At 42.2% G+C, this 20,664-nt stretch overlaps 2 protein-coding genes across 2 annotated transcripts; both read right to left on the reverse strand.

Moving 5' to 3' along the window:
* Positions 1 to 5,361: 5,361 nt before the first annotated feature.
* Positions 5,362 to 6,480, reverse strand: LOC124143641 (acetylcholine receptor subunit delta-like). The gene has a single exon (XM_046512667.2). It carries the CDS (start codon positions 6,478 to 6,480, stop codon positions 5,362 to 5,364), a length of 1,119 nt encoding a protein of 372 aa, XP_046368623.2.
* A 9,863-nt stretch (positions 6,481 to 16,343) lies between these two features.
* LOC124143642 (neuronal acetylcholine receptor subunit beta-3-like) lies at positions 16,344 to 17,471 on the reverse strand. Its single transcript, XM_046512668.2, has one exon. It carries the CDS (start codon positions 17,469 to 17,471, stop codon positions 16,344 to 16,346), a length of 1,128 nt encoding a protein of 375 aa, XP_046368624.2.
* Between the last annotated feature and the right edge of the window lie 3,193 nt (positions 17,472 to 20,664).

Here is a 20,664-nt window from a genome sequence, read left to right on the forward strand (position 1 = left end):
AATGCAGTTAATATACATAATATGTAAATATTCAAACAACTAAATTAGTACTAATTGGGCCGTGGCACAAATACAGCGTATCAAATGTTTTGTATGCCTTTTTACACGTAAAAGTGTGTAAAAATGTGAATAAAGCCGACTATTGTGAAACAGGGCATAACCAGGTGTAAGTAGATCAAGGTGACCAATGATACCTTGACGACAGGTGAGAACAGGTGTATAATGCCTATAGTCTGTCCTGCTATGTCAATTTGGACTTAGTTTTATTTTCGTATGTTGAAAGTGCCGACAAATTACCTCCTCCTGTAAAGTACATTTTGTATTGTTTACTGAGATCAAACTAGCAAATCCAGACTAGTACTTTTCGACAGCACAGTACAGCAGCATGGCCGAAGCAGAGGTCCACGTGGTCCCAGAGGCTATCGACGAGATAACGCCTGTTACCACTACTCCTTCAGGAGGTGAGTCGGTGCAAATTGGTTTTTATCCTAATAATGCATATACCCCATCAGTTAACTAACAAATTTATCCTCCCTGAATTTCAAATCATGTCCCTCAATCCCAGTATCATAACCATGCTCCTAGCATGGTTAGTAACGCAATTGCTCCTCATGATTCGCAAGGCATTCCCATGTTTCAAAATGTTGACATGTTAAATATGCCACTACCTACAACCACACAAACCTGGGTTGTAATGTCTCTGTCAACATTAAAAACAAAATATGAAATGGTGAGTACATCAATTTCACACTATTGCTCAAACCAGACAGAGATTTGATGGATTATATGACAACTTCGGCAGTATTCATCAGCACAGATGGACAGCTGGAGTTGAGGCCCAAGTCTCAAGGCAAGAGAATTGAGTCATTTTTGATTGAACGGCTTTCACAACCTACATGAGTATTTATGTCCAGCGCAGGACGGACATGGTACAAGGTTTACTGAAATACTGTCCGTTTAGCAGCGTCTCGTCACACTGGTTTGGGATGGATGAACAATATGGTCTTCGCCAGGCTCGTGACCAGTCTCTACCATGGGGAAAATTGAATGTGGAATTGTGGATGTTGTTTGTACAGACACCTTACCATCAACAGGTCAGTTCTTGGTTTTCTGCACATTTCAGGGCAAATTACAACGACCGGCAAACAACACATGTAACAACTTCAATCAGAGCAAGTGCTTTAGACAAAAGTGCAAGTACCGACACAGCTGTTCCGCATGGGGAAGCGATGCCCATTCAGCCTGCAGATGTATATCTGCCAACACTCCTTCCAGAGTTATACAAGCTCGATCGAACACCAGTCAAGACACGGGTGCTGGAACGTATAGCAAAGCATTTTCCGGATCAGGCACAAGCTCAGTTTCTCGTTAATGGTTTCGAATACGGCTTCCAGCTAGTATATGATGGTCCAGTGGTAGGTTCTATGGCAAGAAATCTCAAATCTGTTGAAAATAATCAACTTATGTCACACTTAAAAATCCACAAAGGGTTTGACTTGGGTAGAATTGCAGGTCCATTTGACTTCCCTCCTCTACCACATTTTAAGGTTTCACCGCTCGGATTGGTCCCTAAGAGCACTCCAGGAGATTATAGATTAATACACCACCTATCTTTTCCAGAAGGACAGAAGATAAATTATTTTATTGATGAAAGTTTGTCTTCAGTTCAGTACACTACATTTGACCAGGCAGTTAAAAGGGTTCAGCAGCTAGGGCAGGGAGCTTTGCTGGCTAAAGCAGATGTAAAGAGTGCTTTTCGCTTAATGCCTATCTGGCCAGGAGACTTCAGGTTATTAAGTTTTACTTTGGAAAACAAATTTTACTTTGACAAATGTTTACCAATGGGTTGTTCAGCAAGTTGCTGTTTGTTTGAAAGATTTTCAACTTTTATTGAATTGCTTTCAGCACAAAGATTCAGCATTGGCAAAAGCATGCATTATCTTGAGGACTTCCTTTTGGGGGGTAAAACAGCTACAAACCACTGCCAAATCGCTCTGGATTCATTCATTTCGGTATGTGCTGATCTTGGTGTACCTGACATTTTTAGGCTTGGAACTAGACTCGGTCAACATGTGTGTACGTGTGCCGCAGGCGAAGCTCTGTTATTCGTTAGATGGTATAGATAATATTTTGGCACATTCAAAGGTTAGATTATAGGAAATGCAGTCGTTGCTTGGTTTACTTAATTCCCTGTGCAATGCAGTTCCATCAGGCAGATGTTTCCTCCGACGAAAGGTTGATGCAACATGTGGTAGGAAGCCTCACCACCACATAAGATTGTCAAAGAGTGAGTGGGTGAGTTAAGATTTACAGTCACATCGGCAGTATTTCAGCCATATCGTGACTACAACAATTTAAACATCCATACAAAATATGTGTAAACTTTCTAAAATACCTGTCAGCAAAGGACTGTAAAATAACTAGAGTGTCACAGACATATTTAAAACTAGTATGGAAGGATAAAACGTTATTACAATACATAATAATACATGATAAAAACGAGCTAGAGATCGCCAGCATCCAAAGTTAGGCCACCATACTAGGGACCGTGGGGACTTACAATACTTCTGCTTTCTTCACGGCTCCCCAGCAGGATTTACACCATGCCGTCAGCCGCTGGCGATTATAGGCAATTGTAGCTATCAATTAAAACTAACAAATATGCTACGATTAAAAATGGGGTAGACCCAAATGTACTTTGAATGATGTGGAACTTACGCACTCTTTCAGGGGGACAATAATGTTACAGTACTTTAACCCCCTTCAAGAATCTTCAGCAACCCATGCTTTCCGTAAAAGGTGACTATGCTTGTAATAAAAGGCGACTATGCTTGTAATAAAAGGCGACTAAAGGGATCGGGTGGTCAGGCTCGCTGACTTGGTTAATACATGTCATCGGTCCCAATTGCGTGGATCGATGCTCATGATATTAATCACTGGATTGTCTGGTCCAGACTCGATGATTTACAGACCGCCGTCATATAGCTGGAATATTGCTAAGTGCGGCGTTAAACAACAAACCAAGCAACCAAACTTTACGTTGAGCAAATATTGTAGCAGCTCAAGCCCTTGGTGTCGGCATCCCGTAACTTGTGAGATACAATCAAACATGCGCTCTCTGTGAAGATTTCAACATGCCTCAAAGATTGTGTGATCAGAGTTACAACATTCAAGGTTTTAGTAAAGCTATCGAAATACGAAGGACTGTTAAGATTTTACAACCATTTATGTCCGATACAATTCCCTATGTTATCGTATATATTAGGTGATTGCGTGACTTGCCTTTGCACGCGTTTGTGTCGGATGCCATCAGTGGGTCAGGATACACTTACCTTTCCGCGAACCCCCCTGGGGCGGTCAGGTAACCCAGTGGTTAAAGCATTCGCTCGTCACGCCGCAGACCCGGGTTCGTTTCCCGACATGGGTACAATGTGTGTAGACCATTTCTGGTGTCCCCTGCTGTCGTATTGCTGGAATATTGCTAAAGGCGGCGTAATACCATACTCAATCACTCACTCCGCGAACACCTGTTGTTCTTATGGTTATTGAAAGGGTTTGGTCACTTTTAGGAAGATGAAAGTGGCATAAATTAAGCTAGGACAGGTTGCAACACCTTCACCAGACGACACATTTGTTTGACAAGTTGACCATCTGACAGCAGGAATTCCTCCAGGAGATACTCTTTAATTTAACTAAAGGAATACTGCTTGGGAACGTTCATGAGTGCAGACATACCTTTTAATATTCTATTTTATGTGGACTGCCCGTGCAGCACCTGTGCACAGACGTACCGCCTGTTATATACTTGATCTGAACATAACTCTCACGCATGTGATAAGGATCGGTGTTTCATTGGGTTTGATAATTTTGTTGAATGTTTTCATGCAGATTACAGTTTCATGATCGCCCACCACATAATCGTTGACTATGTATCCAACGATTAGCAGTGGATAAGTATGACAAGATGAGTTCCTTGACCAATGGGATCATTCCTATTATAGTATACAGTTTTGTTTGACTGACTAGTGTTTGATCCATCTTTTGTTTACCGCACACGTTTAAGAAATACTGAACAGCATAGATTAAGAATTTACTTCTTGTAGTAAAAGTTAAAAATTACAACTGACAGATAACCGACCATGTGTTAACATGATATTGTTAGCAAAAACTGCTTGAGTCGATGGACTCTTCAACTGGTTTGGTAAAGCAAGAATTCCATGAAATGTCCTTCCCTTGGCAGATACTGCTCGTGGTCTTCGATATGCAAACAGTGGGGAAAATAAACAACATGACACCCTCCATGAACTTTGACATTTTATGCATTCATCCAAAGTTCACATGTAGACAAAAATATTAGAATTGCCCGGATTTAGAAGATGATAGAACAGGATTAAGCACATCACATAATGTTTTCTAAAGGTTGGGTTAAAACGGGTCAAACAGAAAGGTAGAAAGTTGACATGAACCCAATTCACAATAATTAGTACAAGTAAATTAAACATTTTCGTGTCACATTGTGTTGTTTGAAGTACTGCAATTCACTTGGAGAGTTAAGCCCCATAGAAATTACTGTTTGTGGGCTCCCAGGTTTAGTTTGATTATGATCTTTCGTGTACCCACCCCGTACCCGTTGCTTTGGTGACACTTGGTTATGAAACAAAGCCAAAGCTCTCTCTGATACATATTGGCAATCTTGGCGATAAATTTCAAATTCTAGTTAATGCTCCACATATCATATTTTTAAAAATCGCCAATAAACTTGAAACATATTTAATATTCCTCCACACCTATCCTTTAAATTACTATTCTTTTGAACATCTTGTCATCGCCTCCCGAAGATGGAATAAAACTCCGTTGAATGAACGTTTATGTTAGTTTTGACATTGGAGATCAGTTCCTTAATATTTTCAAAATATGTCAATAAACAAAAATCTACATCCTAAAACACAAAAAAGAAAGACAAAATATGTTACAACTCCAGGAAATATTTAACTGCCATTAGACATCTGTCCAAAGAAACTATGTAAATTTGTTAACATTATAATGAAAGTTGTAAAAACTCCCGGTTAACCTCAATGTAATATACTTTTTGAAACTCATATGCCGATACTAAGACAAATAAACAGAGGATATTTCATGTATCAAGTGAAATATCATGTTTCTCTCATTGAGTGTCGTGTGTATGTGTGTGTGTGTGTGTGTATGTGTGTGTGTGTGTGTGTGTGTGTGTGTGTGTGTGTGTGTGTGTGTGTGTGTGTGTGTTTTCACATTAAATCACCACACATCCCACGTTTAAAATGCTTATAACACAACGTAAACAGGCCTTCCATCACACAGTGAGGGCTCCAGACAAATGTCGCCTTATACACAAAACACCAGCAGCGACATCAGTGCCAGAAACAGGAACACCCAGAAGAAAACGTGGTCTGCACGGCGGGCCTTTGACGCACGCATCACATACAGACGTGCTGTGCTGTTGCTGTTTAATGTATCGTTCCCTGGCTGTACATCTGTCTTGGTCTGAAATAGGTGACCATTATTGCGGACGTTGAGTGTGGCCATGGTGGTGATGATAGCCAGGCAGCTCTGACAGAGGATGAGGGTCAGGTACACAGACAGTCGACACACGTCTCCAGACTTGGGGATCGAGTCATTGACGAAGTTCATGAACACTGCATAGGACACAAATATTGAGATGAGGTAGGACATCTTCTCTCCGGAGTCAGCTGGTAGGAGGAACACACAGGCGTTGAGCAGAGAGAGAAGAGCCATAGGAAAGATGATACTCACTATATAGAACATGCTCTTGCGTTTCAGAAAAAACTCAAATGATACAAAATTTGGTATCCGCCGCAGTTTTACGTTCACAATCTTGGCGCGTATGTCAACCAACTCCCATTCACTGTTCTTAATAAAGAAAGTAGGTAATATTGTAATAATAGAACCAATCGTTTCAACTCCAAGATCGTAATTATTTGCAGGCATGAACATGATGTCACATTGCTGCTGGTCAAACGGGTAAAGAGCGATGTCTATTTGACAACTGGTCGTGAAACTGTCAGTGATTGTAAGTCGTGCTTTTCCATCACTATGAAGATGGGGGGATTGTCTTGAAATCGGGGCAATGTTGTTGATGCCATTAGCGATGGTCACGGAAGGTGTCCACATGTAGTCTTTCGAGATAGCCACCTGTTCAATTTCATCATAATCAGCTTTGTTCCAAGCCAGATCAGGGTCGAACCACGTCATGGCGATCCCCAAACTAAAAGTGAATGTCTGTTCGGCTGCATTGAGATTGGAGATGGACATTGGCAACACACTCATGTTAACCTGTTTCTCATTTGAGAGATCAGTACTGATGCCATCAATAACAGTTTCACCTTGGAGATATGTCTTCAGTCTTTCTAATGTTTTCTTGGTTCTGTTGGAGATACTAGCTCCTGATACGGTGAAGAGCAGTGACAGCGTTATTGCAGACATGAAAAACATGATGTGAGTGTTCGGTGGTGATGTTTATAATGACATATCTTGATATGCAGATGTTATTCTATTTCAGCAGTTGCTTAGGTTACGACAGTGACTCTGATTGGTTGTACACTGCCGCGTGGACTGAAACAACAGTACACACGTATCCATTAAACGGGGAATCAAAAGCGAGAAGCTTTGAACGCATCTCTTAGCGGTAGTAAGCGCTTCACAAACAGATGCTTGTTGCTATAAAAATATCTCCCCCACGTATGTAAGAAGAGACTATAACTTTTAGTTGAATCATGCAGATGAGAACAGCTCTTTGAAATAATCTCACTTCGTGGGCTGAAATATGTATGCACACGGATCCATTAAGCTGCAAACAGAGAGCAGTCATTTTATATTGAATCATGCAGGTATGCACCCGTACTGGAAATGATAATGTCACGGACACAATCTCGCTGTCCTGATAAACTCAGTGTTGAGCATTTGAAAAACATTGTTAATGGACGGTTTGTTCAGGCGTGTTATTTGGATCTGCACTTCCTGCAATATATACATAGTTTGTCAACCACGTATATGTATTATGGATAAAATGTTCATGGATAAAATTCAGAAATAAGATATCTCAGATCTTTACTCTTAAAAGGTATGTGAACCTGAAAGTACATTAATGCAATATTTTGCTAACATCATTGTATATTGATTATGATGTACATCAGTTTATGAAGTTTATGAAAATATTTCCACGACTAGTGAATTGAGTTTATAGTTGATATATTTTTCTTCAAAGTTTACAGTCACCTCGATTAACGATCATTAATGTAAAACTAGATATTTAACTTTCTTGAACTAACTTTCTTATATTTCATCCGATTTCCTCATTTAAACCATAATGATTTCAGAAAGAAATATGATGCATATGCTATGTAAATACGAATAATTGTTAAACTCAGCTCCCTACTGAAAATGCATAAAAGATGCACTGTCTCCTTTTTACCCATTACATTGGCTAAACCCACTAGCAAGGCCACAGTCAGTCTGATTTCTTATACACCTGTGGGTGAGAAACGCATTTGAGATAGCTGGTATCAAACATATGTATGAGAAAAACCTCCAGGCTCATGATTGGCTACTCCATGGTGATGACCTGAGGTCAGATTATGACGGGCTACTTTCTGGATTGTTTGTCATTGATAAGTTGCTCGTGCTTCAGGTCGTATGTTCACCTATGTCAACCAGTGGGTTCTTTGATGTTATCTAGTTTCCATTATAATTTTCGCCTTGGTAATCCACAGATATGACACATATAAACCTTATTGTGTATGGATTGTTTGTTTGTTGTTTAACGCCACACTTTGCAATATTCTAGCTATATGACGGCGATCTGTAAATAATCGAGTCTGGACCAGAAAATCCAGTGATTGACATCATGAGCATCGTTCCACGCAATTGTGTATGGTCACATTGTTTATGAGTAGTAAGCAGTACGTCGGATGACGTCACTCATGACCGTTGTGTTGTGTATTGAGCCACTGCGATCATGAGAATAGAAGAAATGCATCGATTCGATGCAAAAAAGTGCCATCATTTAAGGGTGTATAAGAAACGGATTACTGCACTCGGGTCAGTCACACACCATTTAATTTCCATCTTCCAACAACTTGTAAGATAAATGGTATCTGACAGACACTCGTGTAGTAATCTCTATGTGACCCGCCAGAAGGAAATTGACCTCATGGGTGCTAGGAAACAATTGTGCTGTGACGTTTTAAAGAAAGACGTCTGACGTCACCTTAGTTCCGTTAAAATAGCCAAGTGTGCGGACTGAACAGAAATATCTTTCTCTTTTTCCTTGCGTTCGTTCGTAACCAATAAGAACATAAGGCTACGTTTTAACGTTTCAGCATTCAAGTCACTTTTCAATTTAGAGAACATTGTATTATACTGCGCTCCTGAATAATAGACAGTCCCTTGTACCAGTGCACATGCGCAATCAGAACCGGAACCAGATATAATTATAAACACGCCTGTGTTTCGACCTGTCCAAAACTTGTTTAGTGATTGTCATTTCAAGCTGGTTCTCTCAAGTAAAGTGATCGAACAAATGGAACTCAGTGCTGAGGAGGACACGACTAGGTGCAAACTGACCACGAGAACGTCGACAGGTACCGTACCCAATCGAAGCCCGCAGAACACTGTATACACGCGTGTATCACCGACATTCACTACAGAATAACAGTCCTGATGACGCCTATGAATGTGTAGTGCCCGATCGATGGTTGTGACTATATAGCTACGCACAGCAAGACGACACGCATGCAAGCATGACATGAAATACACCAAGACAGGGTGAGATCAAGTCAATGACTTCACGGAAGAGATACTACGCAGTGTGATTGCTGCATCGAGGACCAAGGGATACAACTTGACCTGCTCGGGGAAAAGAACCAGGACATGCCGTTAAAGGACATGATAGAGTATATTGAGGCCAAGGAATCTGGAAATCGCTCGGCATCGCGCCTACTCGACCCTCAGAGCACAGATGCGATCAATAGTTCGTATCGGCGGGGGATACAACAAAACGTTCGCACCAGGGGAGGAGCCAGGTTGGTGAAACCGAAGGGGTATGCGTCTACTGCGGCAAGGTGGGCCACGGCAAGAAACCTCAGTGGCGCGCCCTGAAGTGCCCTGGGTATGGAAAAATGTGCCAGAAATGTGGCCGCCAGATTCGCCTCGAAAAGATGTGCCTGAGCAGCCGACCGACTAGGCCCCTGTCAGAGGAGACCGATAATATGTACGACGAGCAGATGGCAGCCTTCGTCGAGCTATTCACGGTCGCCATGGCCAGCGCGGACGACGATTTATGCACACGCTCCCTCGATCACCACCTGTATGATGATATGTTCGATAAGTGAATGAAACGCGTGTCCAGCCCGCAGCCGTACGTCAACCTCACTCTCACCACTGAGTGCTGGGTTTCGACCTCCTGAAACTCACCCACACAGTATCCCTGCCCGCCATGGCCGACACGGTGTGCCAGAGCAGCCTGTTCGGCATTGAGGCCAACGGAGAAGCACTACAGAAACACTTACTCAGGATGTCCGCTCAGAGCACATTCAACATGGGACCACACCACAGAGAATGACCGGCCCACCGCTACGTCTTATGCTTGGTGAGGAGGCGACACCGTTTGCCTGTCACACTCCAATCCCCATGGTCATACACTGGCAAGACAAGGTAAAAGCAAGCTTCGACCAGGACGTTCGTCTCGGCGTGTTGGAGGAAGTACCCATCGGACGCCTGTGAGATGGTGTGATCACATGGTAATCTGCACAAACAAGAACGGCAAGCCTTGAACAAGCATGCGTTCCGTGAGACCCACCACACCCAATCCCCATTCCACCAGGCGAGACGCGTACCTAACGAGAAGCGCAAGACAGTGTGGACGCATGGAACGGTTACCACAGTGTCCCTACACGAGGACGACCGCCACAAGACGACCTTCAAGGACAGAGTAGTCATACAACCCTTACTTTGAGCGAGGTGCTGAGCACCTTACACGATGATGACCGCCCGTGCAGAATCCTCTGTGTTCTGGCCAGGCATGTCGGACAACGTCAGTGCCACTTGGAACAACTGCGAACACCGCCACCAGATTGAACCATCACAGCCTGGAGTGTCGCCATCCCCACCTGTCCCGGCTGTATACACCTCACAGGCAGTGTGCTCGGACTTTTTCGTACACAGGGGCATACACTACCTCGAACTGGCCATTCACCTCAACGTCGACAGGTTGCACCACCGGCCTCATAATCGCGCCTTTGTGCCGAACGGGACTCCAAAAGAGCGGGGGGGGGGGGGGGGGGGGACCAGAGTTCACAATGACCCGATTGATCTTTGACGACATAGCAACCCACATCATTGTACAGGCACCCATCATGACACCGCAGCTACCTGCCCTCGACAGCAATCCCACAAGGCAGACGGGGCCCTCGACCCCACCGGTGCTGATGTCAGAAAGCACATCCTGGCGCAAGATACAACCCGATTAATTCATTCGACAAGCAACACAAGGACGAGGCACACCGAGGCGCGCGATCATCCAGTCGCCACCACTGGCCTCTGAGACCCTGAGAGCCCCTACGCCACTGGAGCCTGACGGGATACCACCAGCACCAGCACCGGGTCTACGCCAATCCACTAGAGCGACCAGCGTGCCTACTTGGCACAAGGACTACTCCATGGGATAGTCATACGATGGGTTATATAGACGTTCATTCACATCCATTAAACTTAAATAGTCTTAGCCTTTATTCATTAGCATATTAAAGACTCGAAGGGAGATAGAGAATATTGTACTATACGGCGCTCCTGTATAATAGACGGTCCCTTGTACCAGTGCACATTCGCAATCAGAATCAGAACCAGATATACACAAAGAACAAATTAATTACACCCCTTTTTCTGAACCATGAGTGGGTGAGTGAGTATGGTTTTACGCCACTTGTTTAACAATATTCCAGCAATATCACGGCGGGGGTCACAAGAAATGGGCTTCACACATTGTACCCATGTCGGGAATCGAACCCGGGTCTTCAGCGTGACGAGCGAACGCTTTAAACACTAGGCTACCCGACCGCCTTCTGAACCATGACACATGGAAAAAAATCATGGCATGGGATGACTGACCACAGGAGCTGGGCGATACCAATGTCATCGGATAGAACAAACATTTGATAACAAATAAAGAGGATATTGGTGAGTTGTGATTGAAATTTACTGACAAAAACACGATGGTCACACAGGTACTGTTTTTGACCTAAGACAATACCTAAAAAAAAGTATGAAGCTGCAGGATTAAGTATACGAGTTACGTTTGATGTTTCTGTGAAAATGTTCCTTAAAGTCTCCACTTGACATGAAACGTGAAACAGATTAGTAGTGGTTATAACCATCATGTGCCCGGATGACGCATTCCACCCTACGTCACCTCTCATGCCTCTAGTCAGACGTTGGATCTGTTGATGGGTCAACAACAACCACTCCTGATGCAGTGTTGCTTCCAATTCGCATAAATCTTGTACAGGAGCATCTCGTGCCTGTATGCGCCGCCCCAGAATATCCCAAACATGTTCAAGGGGGTTCAAATCTGGGCTAATTGCTGGCCAGGGTAGAGTCGTTATTGCATTGGCACTCATGTAATCCATGACTGTATGCGAATGATGAGGCCTGGCATTGTCATCCATGTACTGAGGTCGAGTAGGAAGAGAGTGGTTGTCAAAATTAGGAACGACGACTGGCCTCAAAACGTACCGGATGTACTGAGTCCCTGTGAGGTTGCCCCTTATGGTGACCAAATCCAACCTGCAAGCCTGAGCGATACACCCACTACCAAGCCCCCGCCATATGCAACATTCGGTTTAATGTTCCCATGGGTGTAGGCCGTGTTCCGGTGCCTCCCAACTCTCGTACTTCCATCAGTCCCGTTGAGCAGAAAGCAACTTTCGTCTGACCAATGGATCCGTCCCCAAGTTCTCAGATTCCAGTTCTGTCGCGCAATACACAATACTAATCTAAGGTGATCTTTCAACAAGGGATGCTTTATGACTCGTCCAGCCCTCAGTCCTGCTGCTTTCGGCCGGTTCCTGACGGTTCTGGTGCTGAAACGATGATTGGGCAACCACAGCTGTTTCAGGCGAGTACTTGTTAAAAAGGGTTTCTCAGCGTATGAGACGAAGAAGGTCCCTGTCTTCACGATGTGTCGTCACAGGAGGTCTTCCGGATCTGGGATGGTCCTGTACATCACGGGTCTGAGCATGTTTCTCGACTCAACGGCTTGGGACAGTGTGATGATACCCCAAATTCCGACCAATGGCATTACAAGACATTCCTGCGTTATGCATGCCGATTATTTGCCATCTTGTGGCGTTTGATAATCGCCTTCGTGCTATGGTAACACAATGTCATGGAAAAACTGGTTAACACCGAGTTTAACAAAGCAATTTTAACGTTTGGATATACTGCTTTTAGAGATACGCGAGGGTAGCATGCTGCACGGGCATACCATGCATGACTCGCGAGCTTTCGTCACGCATGACTGATTACATCATCTCGAGAAAACATAATACTTCCCGTAATTATATCTTTCATGACTGTTACAAATATTGGGATCAAACAATAATGAAATATATTAGGGCTTGCTTAGCTCTTTTCTTTGTTTATATAATTATTATATATTATTATATATTATTATTATATTTATATAGTCATTCCAAGCAGGTTCTCTCAAGTATAGTGATCGAACAAATGGAACTCTGTTCTTATTTACAATTGATCAGACTATATCTAAAAACTGAAACAATTATTACATAAACATATATTTTGATCACAGCTGAATGTAAAATTATTCCAAAGACTGATGTTGGTGGAAATAAAACAACTAGACCAAACAGCAAACGTGCAGGCTCGCTCGACTGTTATTTTTCCCGCTGGCCTCGGTTCCCTAACTTTCATGTCTTCAGGTTTTATTTCTAACTAGCATTTTTCCATCTGGGTCTTCCCGTAACCAGGGAACTAATGTTCGAATCTGGCGGTAACTGACCATGTCATTTGAAACAGACACCTTCTCCCGGACATATTTGTTCCGGCTCGTTGCAGTCTGACTGTTGCAGTTCTTCTCGCCTCTTGCCTTGATTGACAGGTCCTATGAACTTTGTTTTAATCCTACTCTCCATTGATTGGCTACTGACTTTGTGGGCGTGTCAAGTTATGTGCATAGATTAAACAATCACCTGATTCATGTCACGCCACAGTATGTATTCCTACACCTGGAATTAATGTTTATCAATCTCGTCATTTTTGTCTGCTGTGATATGAACAACGGTTTTTGGTTAAAATATTATATGTTTTCGTTGTCGAATTTAATTATAAGCGATATAGAAGGCACTTAATGAACCGAAAAAAAAACACAGTCAACCCTTAACATAATTGGCATTATTATGGTATGGTCTTGATATTGATGTCCACACAATGTGCAGTTCTGCTGTCTGTCATCTCAGCAACAACATTAATTAGACGATACGTTCACAGGCCATTGATTGACAGCTTAGTGAATGCCAAGCTCTAGGTCAAGGCATTCCCCTAAACGAGCCACACAAGTTACAATGTGTTCAATAGTTGCAGCAAGGTTGCTGACTCAAACTGACAAGTACGACCACATCACACCGCCGCTAATGAATCACACGTGTGTTTGTTGTTTAAGGTCGCACTCAGCAATATTCCAGCTATATGACGGCAGTCTGTACAAAATCCAGTCTGGACTAGATTGACATCACGATCATCGATACACGCAATTAGGATACGATGACATGCATCAACCAAGTCTGACTACCCGATTCCGTTAGTCGCCTCTTACGACACGCATAGTTGCCTTTTATGGCAAGCATGGGTTGCTGAAGACCTCTTCTAACCAGGATCTTCACGGGTTCATTTATAGTTTTACAAATCGAATATGTAACTTTCCACATAAGCTTACACGTCTATTTGATATTCCAATACGTCGCTGAGATATCAGGCAGTATTTTGTTCACCTAAAGTTTACTAGAGACTGTCAAATACAAGTATTCGTCGCACAGTACATGTATCGATATATTTCAGAGTGGCGCCATTTGTTGTTTTTTCACAGATAACAAAACTTTGCAGTGCATTATACATCTCTGCATAAAATTGTACTGGGGAAGACCCAGTGCTATGTGACTGCTATTCACGCTTTAAATTCCATTTCGCCTCACCTTACCCCCTTTCTTTCGCTGAATAAAACATGTGTTAAATGTAAGAGTCTTAATATACATGTGTATCAATAAGACAGGAAATGATCTCTTGGAGGAATGAAGGACCACATCGGTATAATTTGTTACAACACATTTATTAATGAAACAACAGATATTCAATATGCAGAATACCTATTCCATAGCACAAACATGAGCGGAATTTCCAACTCAAGCACAGGACATTCTGCTCGCTGTTGTCGATATGCAAGCAGTTGTAATTCCAGACAACAATCTAAACATGTAGATAAACATTTTACAATCGCTCGTTTCAACTGATGCAGATTCAGAACATATTGGGCGGCACGGATGGCCCAGTCGTCTTAGGCGCCGTAATTCGCTATGCAGAGTTGCGTCCCACAGGCACGCCAGAAACCTATGATTGTGGGTTTGAATGCCAGTTTGAGCTGATGTGGTATTGCCTTCTTTGGTAGTGGAGATGCCAAATGCTAGTACGGTTTTAATTGGTTTTTTTTAATCAGGCTGGAATATGTGAACGCAGGCTTCATCCATATTACCACGCGTGTCTGGTCTGACATTGATTAATGAATAATTTGCATACTCGTATATGCAAGGGGCCGACGTATGGTTCTCAGTAGGAAGTAACAACTTGGAGACGATGGCTTGCGGTATATACAGTTTTACTTTATACATGTAAATATATATACATACAAAAGACACTGTGCCAGGTCAGCACGTAGTGGTAGTGGTTGTTGTCTAGGTGCCCCGGAGCACCCAGCCTAACCCTAGCTAGGCTAAGGGTAAGAGCTTTCTTTTTGTTCGTCCTCTCTGGACCAAGGCTTATATAGCCAAGGTCACCTGACATTTAGTAAGTAATAAATATAAATGTAAACAGTAATTCATCAGCAGGATGGCAGACGGTCGATGTACACAAAAATTGGGATTAACAATTAGGATTAGCATCTTATAAATAACAGCAATTAAGTGTTTCAAGGCATATAGATGTCATGGCTCCAGGGTAATGAGCCTTTGCAATTAAATGTTCTTCAGACAATTGGTGTTTAAATCAGTCGCTATGACACATAGTTACAAATCATTACAAAACCTTTCCGTATCAGATTCAAAGACAGCCAGGTTATCATGAGACCTGTTGTGCCTGGTGCGGTTTTCAACAGATGTCAATAGTTTTAGAAACCAACGACGAGCTGATCACGCTCTTCCTGTCCCCATTCAACGCTGCTGTCTCGCTCTCTACGTTGGCATAAGAAGGATCCATCTACTTAAGTTTTGTACTCACATCTTCATTGATGGCTTTTGGTATTAAGATCTTTTTCTGTAAGTACGTGACCACTGCACTTTCATGAAGTTTTCCATTTCCCAAAGGTCGTCTGTATTTTAATGACTTGTCACAGAGACATAATTTACTCAAATGACTAAAGTTGCATGTGGAAAAGCATTCAATTATATACAGCCTGTCACTAAAAACATTCACTGTCAGGTAAAATTGATTTAGGAATATCCCTAAAGTCCCTAGAAAATTCGAAATCTCAACAAAAAATTAGCACAACATATTGACTGTCAGCACATGGGTCAAATAGTCACATTGAAGGCAACAGGAGAATCTCCGTCACACACATCTACACTCATGTCATTGATCCCAGGGGGCACGGGTGGCCCCTGTCGTCTGAGGCGCCGCGATTCGCTGAGCAGAGTTGCTTCCCGTAGGCATGCCAGAAACCTATGATTGTGGGTTTGAATGCAGGTTCGCCCCGATTATGTTTCTAGGGTTGTCAGCACCATACCATTGCTCTTGGGTTTTACCGAAGTGGTTAACGTCTGAGACCTGCATCACTTCGGGTTTTCCTCCAAAATTAAACTGACACGCCGTGATTTAACTTGAATACTGTTAAAAGTAGCGTTAAACCCAACTCACTCACTCATTGATCACAGAGAGAATAATTACTGAAGGAATCACTACATGTCATTGAATAACTCTATGTTCATTTGAATAAATGATAATTACACCACAGACCTTCCATCACACAGTTGGGGGAATTGGATGTTGAGCTCCAGACGAATGCTGTCTTATACGCAAAACACCAGCAGGGACATCAGTGCCAGAAGCAGAAACATGCCGAACAGAACGTAGTCTGCGCGGCGGACGTTTGACGCAGATTTTACACTCGTTCGTTGAGTGCTGGTCGTGTTTGAATTGTCGTTTGCTGCCTGTACGTCCGTCTTGGTCTGAAATAGGAGACCATTATTGCGGACGTTGAGTCTGGCCATTGTGGTGATGATGGTCAGGCAGCTCTGGCAGAGGATGAGGGTCAGGTACACAGACAGTCGACACACGTCTCCAGACTTGGGGATCGAGTCATTGACGAAGTTCATGAACACTGCATAGGACACAAATATTGAGATGAGGTAGGACATCTTCTCTCCGGAGTCAGCTGGTAGGAGGAACACACAGGCGTTGAGCAGAGAGAGAAGAGCCATAGGAAAGATGATACTCACTATATAAAACATGCTCTTGCGTTTCAGGAGAAACTCAAACGATGCAAATCTTGATAAAAATATCAGTTGGGGGTCCATAACCTTGGCATGTATGTCAACCAACTCCCATTCACTGTTCTCAATGAAGAAAGTCGGTAGAGTGTCCATTATAGAACCAGTCGTATATAGTCCGAAATTGAAACTATTGACAGGCATGAACAGGATGCTACATCGTTGCTGGTCAAACGGGTACAGAGTGATGTCTATTTGACAACTGGTCTTGAAACTCTCAACGATTAGTTGCTTTGCTTTGCCTCTACTCTGAATCTCAGGAGATAGTTCTGAGCCCGGTACGACGTTGTCAACACCGTTCGGGATGATCACGGAAGGTGTCCACACGGAGTCTTCCGAGATGATCACATTTTCAATATCATCATACTCAGTTTTGTTCCAAGCTAGGTTGTGGTCGAACCATTTCATCGAGACACCGGCACTGAAGCTGAATGTCTGCTCGGCAGCATTGAGATTGGAGATGGACATTGGCAACAAACTTATGTTGACCTGTTTGTCAACCTGGAGTTGAACAGCAATGCCAGCTGTAGCGGTGTGCCCTTGGAGATATGTCTTCAGTCTCCTTAATGTGGACTGGGTTGTATTAGAGATACATGCGCCAAATATGGCGATGAGTAAAGACAGCGTTCTTGCTGACTTGAAAAACATGATTTCAGTGTTCAGTGGTGATGACTGCAATGTCATGTATTGATAATGATATGTGGGCGTTATTGTATCTCAGCAGTTGCTCAGGTTACTACAGTGACTCTGATTGGATTGTACACTGCCACATTGGCTGGAATATATGTGCACACGGATCCATTAAACGGGGAAATAATGTCAGGAGTACATCCTTTGGAGATGGCGCTTGATAAACAAATGTTTTAAGTTATTTCTGTCAAGAAACACGCACCAGCAGTGGACATGGTAATGTCATGGAAACTGTACTAATAAACTCAGTGTTGAGTATTTGAAAAACATTGTTAATGGACAATTTTTTCACAAATCAGGGGTATTATTTGCATCTATACTTCCTGCAATATACACAGAGTTTGTGAGCCATAGGCATTAGTATGTAATCAATGTATATGCGATAAATTTTGAAGTAGGATATCTCAGATCTTTACTCTTTAAAGGTGTCGTAACATGAAAGTACATTAAAGCAATATTTTGCTAATATTATTGTATTTTGATTGAGATGTACGTCAGGAGAGAATATATACTCTGTGCACTTCGATAAAAGTTGTTGAATAATGTAGTTTTGAAAGTTATGAAAATGTATCCATAATGGCAAGAGAATTGAGTTTATAGGTGACATATTGCTTTATAAAGGTCAACAGTTACTTCACTTCAATAAACGATCACTAATGTAGAATATATACTTAACGGTGGCCTTCTAACAGTCATAACTTTCTTGAAATAACTTTCTTATATTTCTTCCAATTACCTCATTTTAAACCAGAATGATTTCTGAAAACATAGGATGCATATACAATGTAAAATACGAATAAATGTTGAAGTCAGCTCTCTACTTCTGAACAGTCAAGTAAACCTGAAAATATAGTAAAGATGTAGTCTCCTATATAACCCACTGACATGACACAGCCAGCTTTTTAGGACGGCATAGGGTCGCAACTCGAATTTGTTGCCTTGGATATATAGTGTATCAGTCGACACTAATATATAGAATGTTATGAAATTGTATGGTCGTCTAGATTTAGATGGTTTCTTGCACTTCAGTTAGTAAAATTGCATTGGTCCAGCTATTATGTGACATTGACATTTAAATAGCAATAAAATAGTACATTAACTTACTAACTTACATTTTCAACTTGTTGGACTCGTCAAAGATGCCGCAATTCGCTGTGCAGAGTTGCTTCCCATAGGTGTGATAGAAACCTATGATCGTGGGTTCGAAACCTGGTTCGGCCCGATTATGTTTCTAGATGTGTCAGCATCTTAGCCATGCTCTTGCATTCCACCAAAGTGGTTAACGTTTTGGACGTATATCACTTCAGGCTTTCTTCCCATATTAAGCTTAAAGGTAGTGGCATAGTTATACGAGTAATATCATTCAAAGAGGCGTTAAAACAAACTCAGTCACTAACTCGACTTAGTACCCCTGCAGTGCTGTTAAGCTAACTTGAGCTTTACAAATAATCAGAATGTACTGATTTGCTAACTCAATTGTATGTCACAAACAGCAAAATAACGACTATGCAACAACAACATGTCGTTACAGCAGGAAATTACTAACATGTCTCCTACAAAATTCAGTCGAGTTGTAGCATTTACAATTTTGGACCATTGGATGGCGTCGGAAATACTGTTCAGCCTTTTTCCTTACCCCCTAGCTTGTTTGCAGTCGTTGTTCGATGACGGAGGTACATCAGATGGTGTCACAGATTTTAAAAAGGTAAGACAGTGGTCACTTCCACAAAGGTAATTGTGGACTGATCATTCAAATTCACTCAGTAAATTAGAATCTACAACTGACAAATCCACACACGGGTACATTTCAGTTGCAGGATGCAGATATGTTTCAGAAGCATCATTTCAAAAGGATAAGTCGTTATTTAAGAAGAAATGCTGTCATTTCTACCCCCAAAGTGGGTTATGGCATTTAAATCTCCCATGATAACACAGGGTTTAGGAAGTTGGTCATAAAGGGCCTGAAGATTAGGCTGTCGAAAAGTATAGGATGGTGGTATCTGTAAAGAACATTAGGTAAAATCTATACGTGATGTTACACCCACTACAACAGCTTGTATAGGTATAAGGAGAGGAACAGGACTGAGAATGACGCCCTGCCTCACGATAACAGAAGAGGAGAAAAGCAATGTACAAATGTATCCACACAAAAGAGATGCCTTCCACATTCCAATGGTCTTCCAACTTTTCCAGCACAATTGCAGCAGCTCCAGCCAATGGAGTCAGCATTCCACGAAATTTGAGGTACAATCGAGCATGCCCTTTCTACGAAGATTTCAACCTTCGTCAAAAGTTGTGTGACCAGGGAGTTAAACATTCAAAGTTTTGTCATCTATAAAACTATAAAGGACTGTTCAATTTTTATATCCTGGATATCCTATCGTTAAAATGGGTATAACAGTGGAGGATTGCGGGTTGGAGGATGTGAGTTGGTACTTTTTGCCTGCTTAGAGGAACCCGTCAAGTCGGCCATATGCAGCCATCTACCCTGTACTTGAAGTGATGTCATGGGACAGTGTTCGCTATCGGCTTTTCGTCACAGGCATGGTCCTCTGTAGCATCATGTCCGTAAGTAAATCTATATATCAATTATCTGAGGAACTATTACTTAGTTTGGATATTGAGAGTAACCAAGGCCCATTTTGCTCTGAATGCACCGAATTGACGTCAGTTTAATCGGAGATTTTAGACGAACTTCGTTCAGTTAAGTGTGATCTTTCGAAAGACATTAAAGACATAGAACTTGACACTCAACAGTTGAACAAGTATATCAATGAACTAAAAGCTTATATTGATCTATTGAAATGAACAGGAAACTTTGAGACTGGACATTGATGCATTTTATGAAAGGCAAAATAAACCAGAAGATGAACGTGAAAATACAGATGACACAGGTGGCCTGGCAATTCTCAGAGACAAGGTAAATATGCTCCAAGATTCGTGTAATTGTCGATTCCTATCAAGTTCCATCGAGAAGTACACCCAAAGATATAGTTGGGATCTCTTAGAAGGAATCCTCTACTTCACAGAACACGGTATCCTATGAGAATAAAATAGGTGTGTGGACATGGCAACCACATCAGTCATCGATCTCAGCCTGTTACCTTTAACACTGTTAGCTTCATATTTTTGAAGGTCTCTGAAATTCAAA

Source organism: Haliotis rufescens, unplaced genomic scaffold (assembly GCF_023055435.1).
Source record: "Haliotis rufescens isolate VD_foot unplaced genomic scaffold, xgHalRufe1.0.p SCAF_8, whole genome shotgun sequence".
NCBI lineage: Eukaryota > Metazoa > Mollusca > Gastropoda > Lepetellida > Haliotidae > Haliotis > Haliotis rufescens.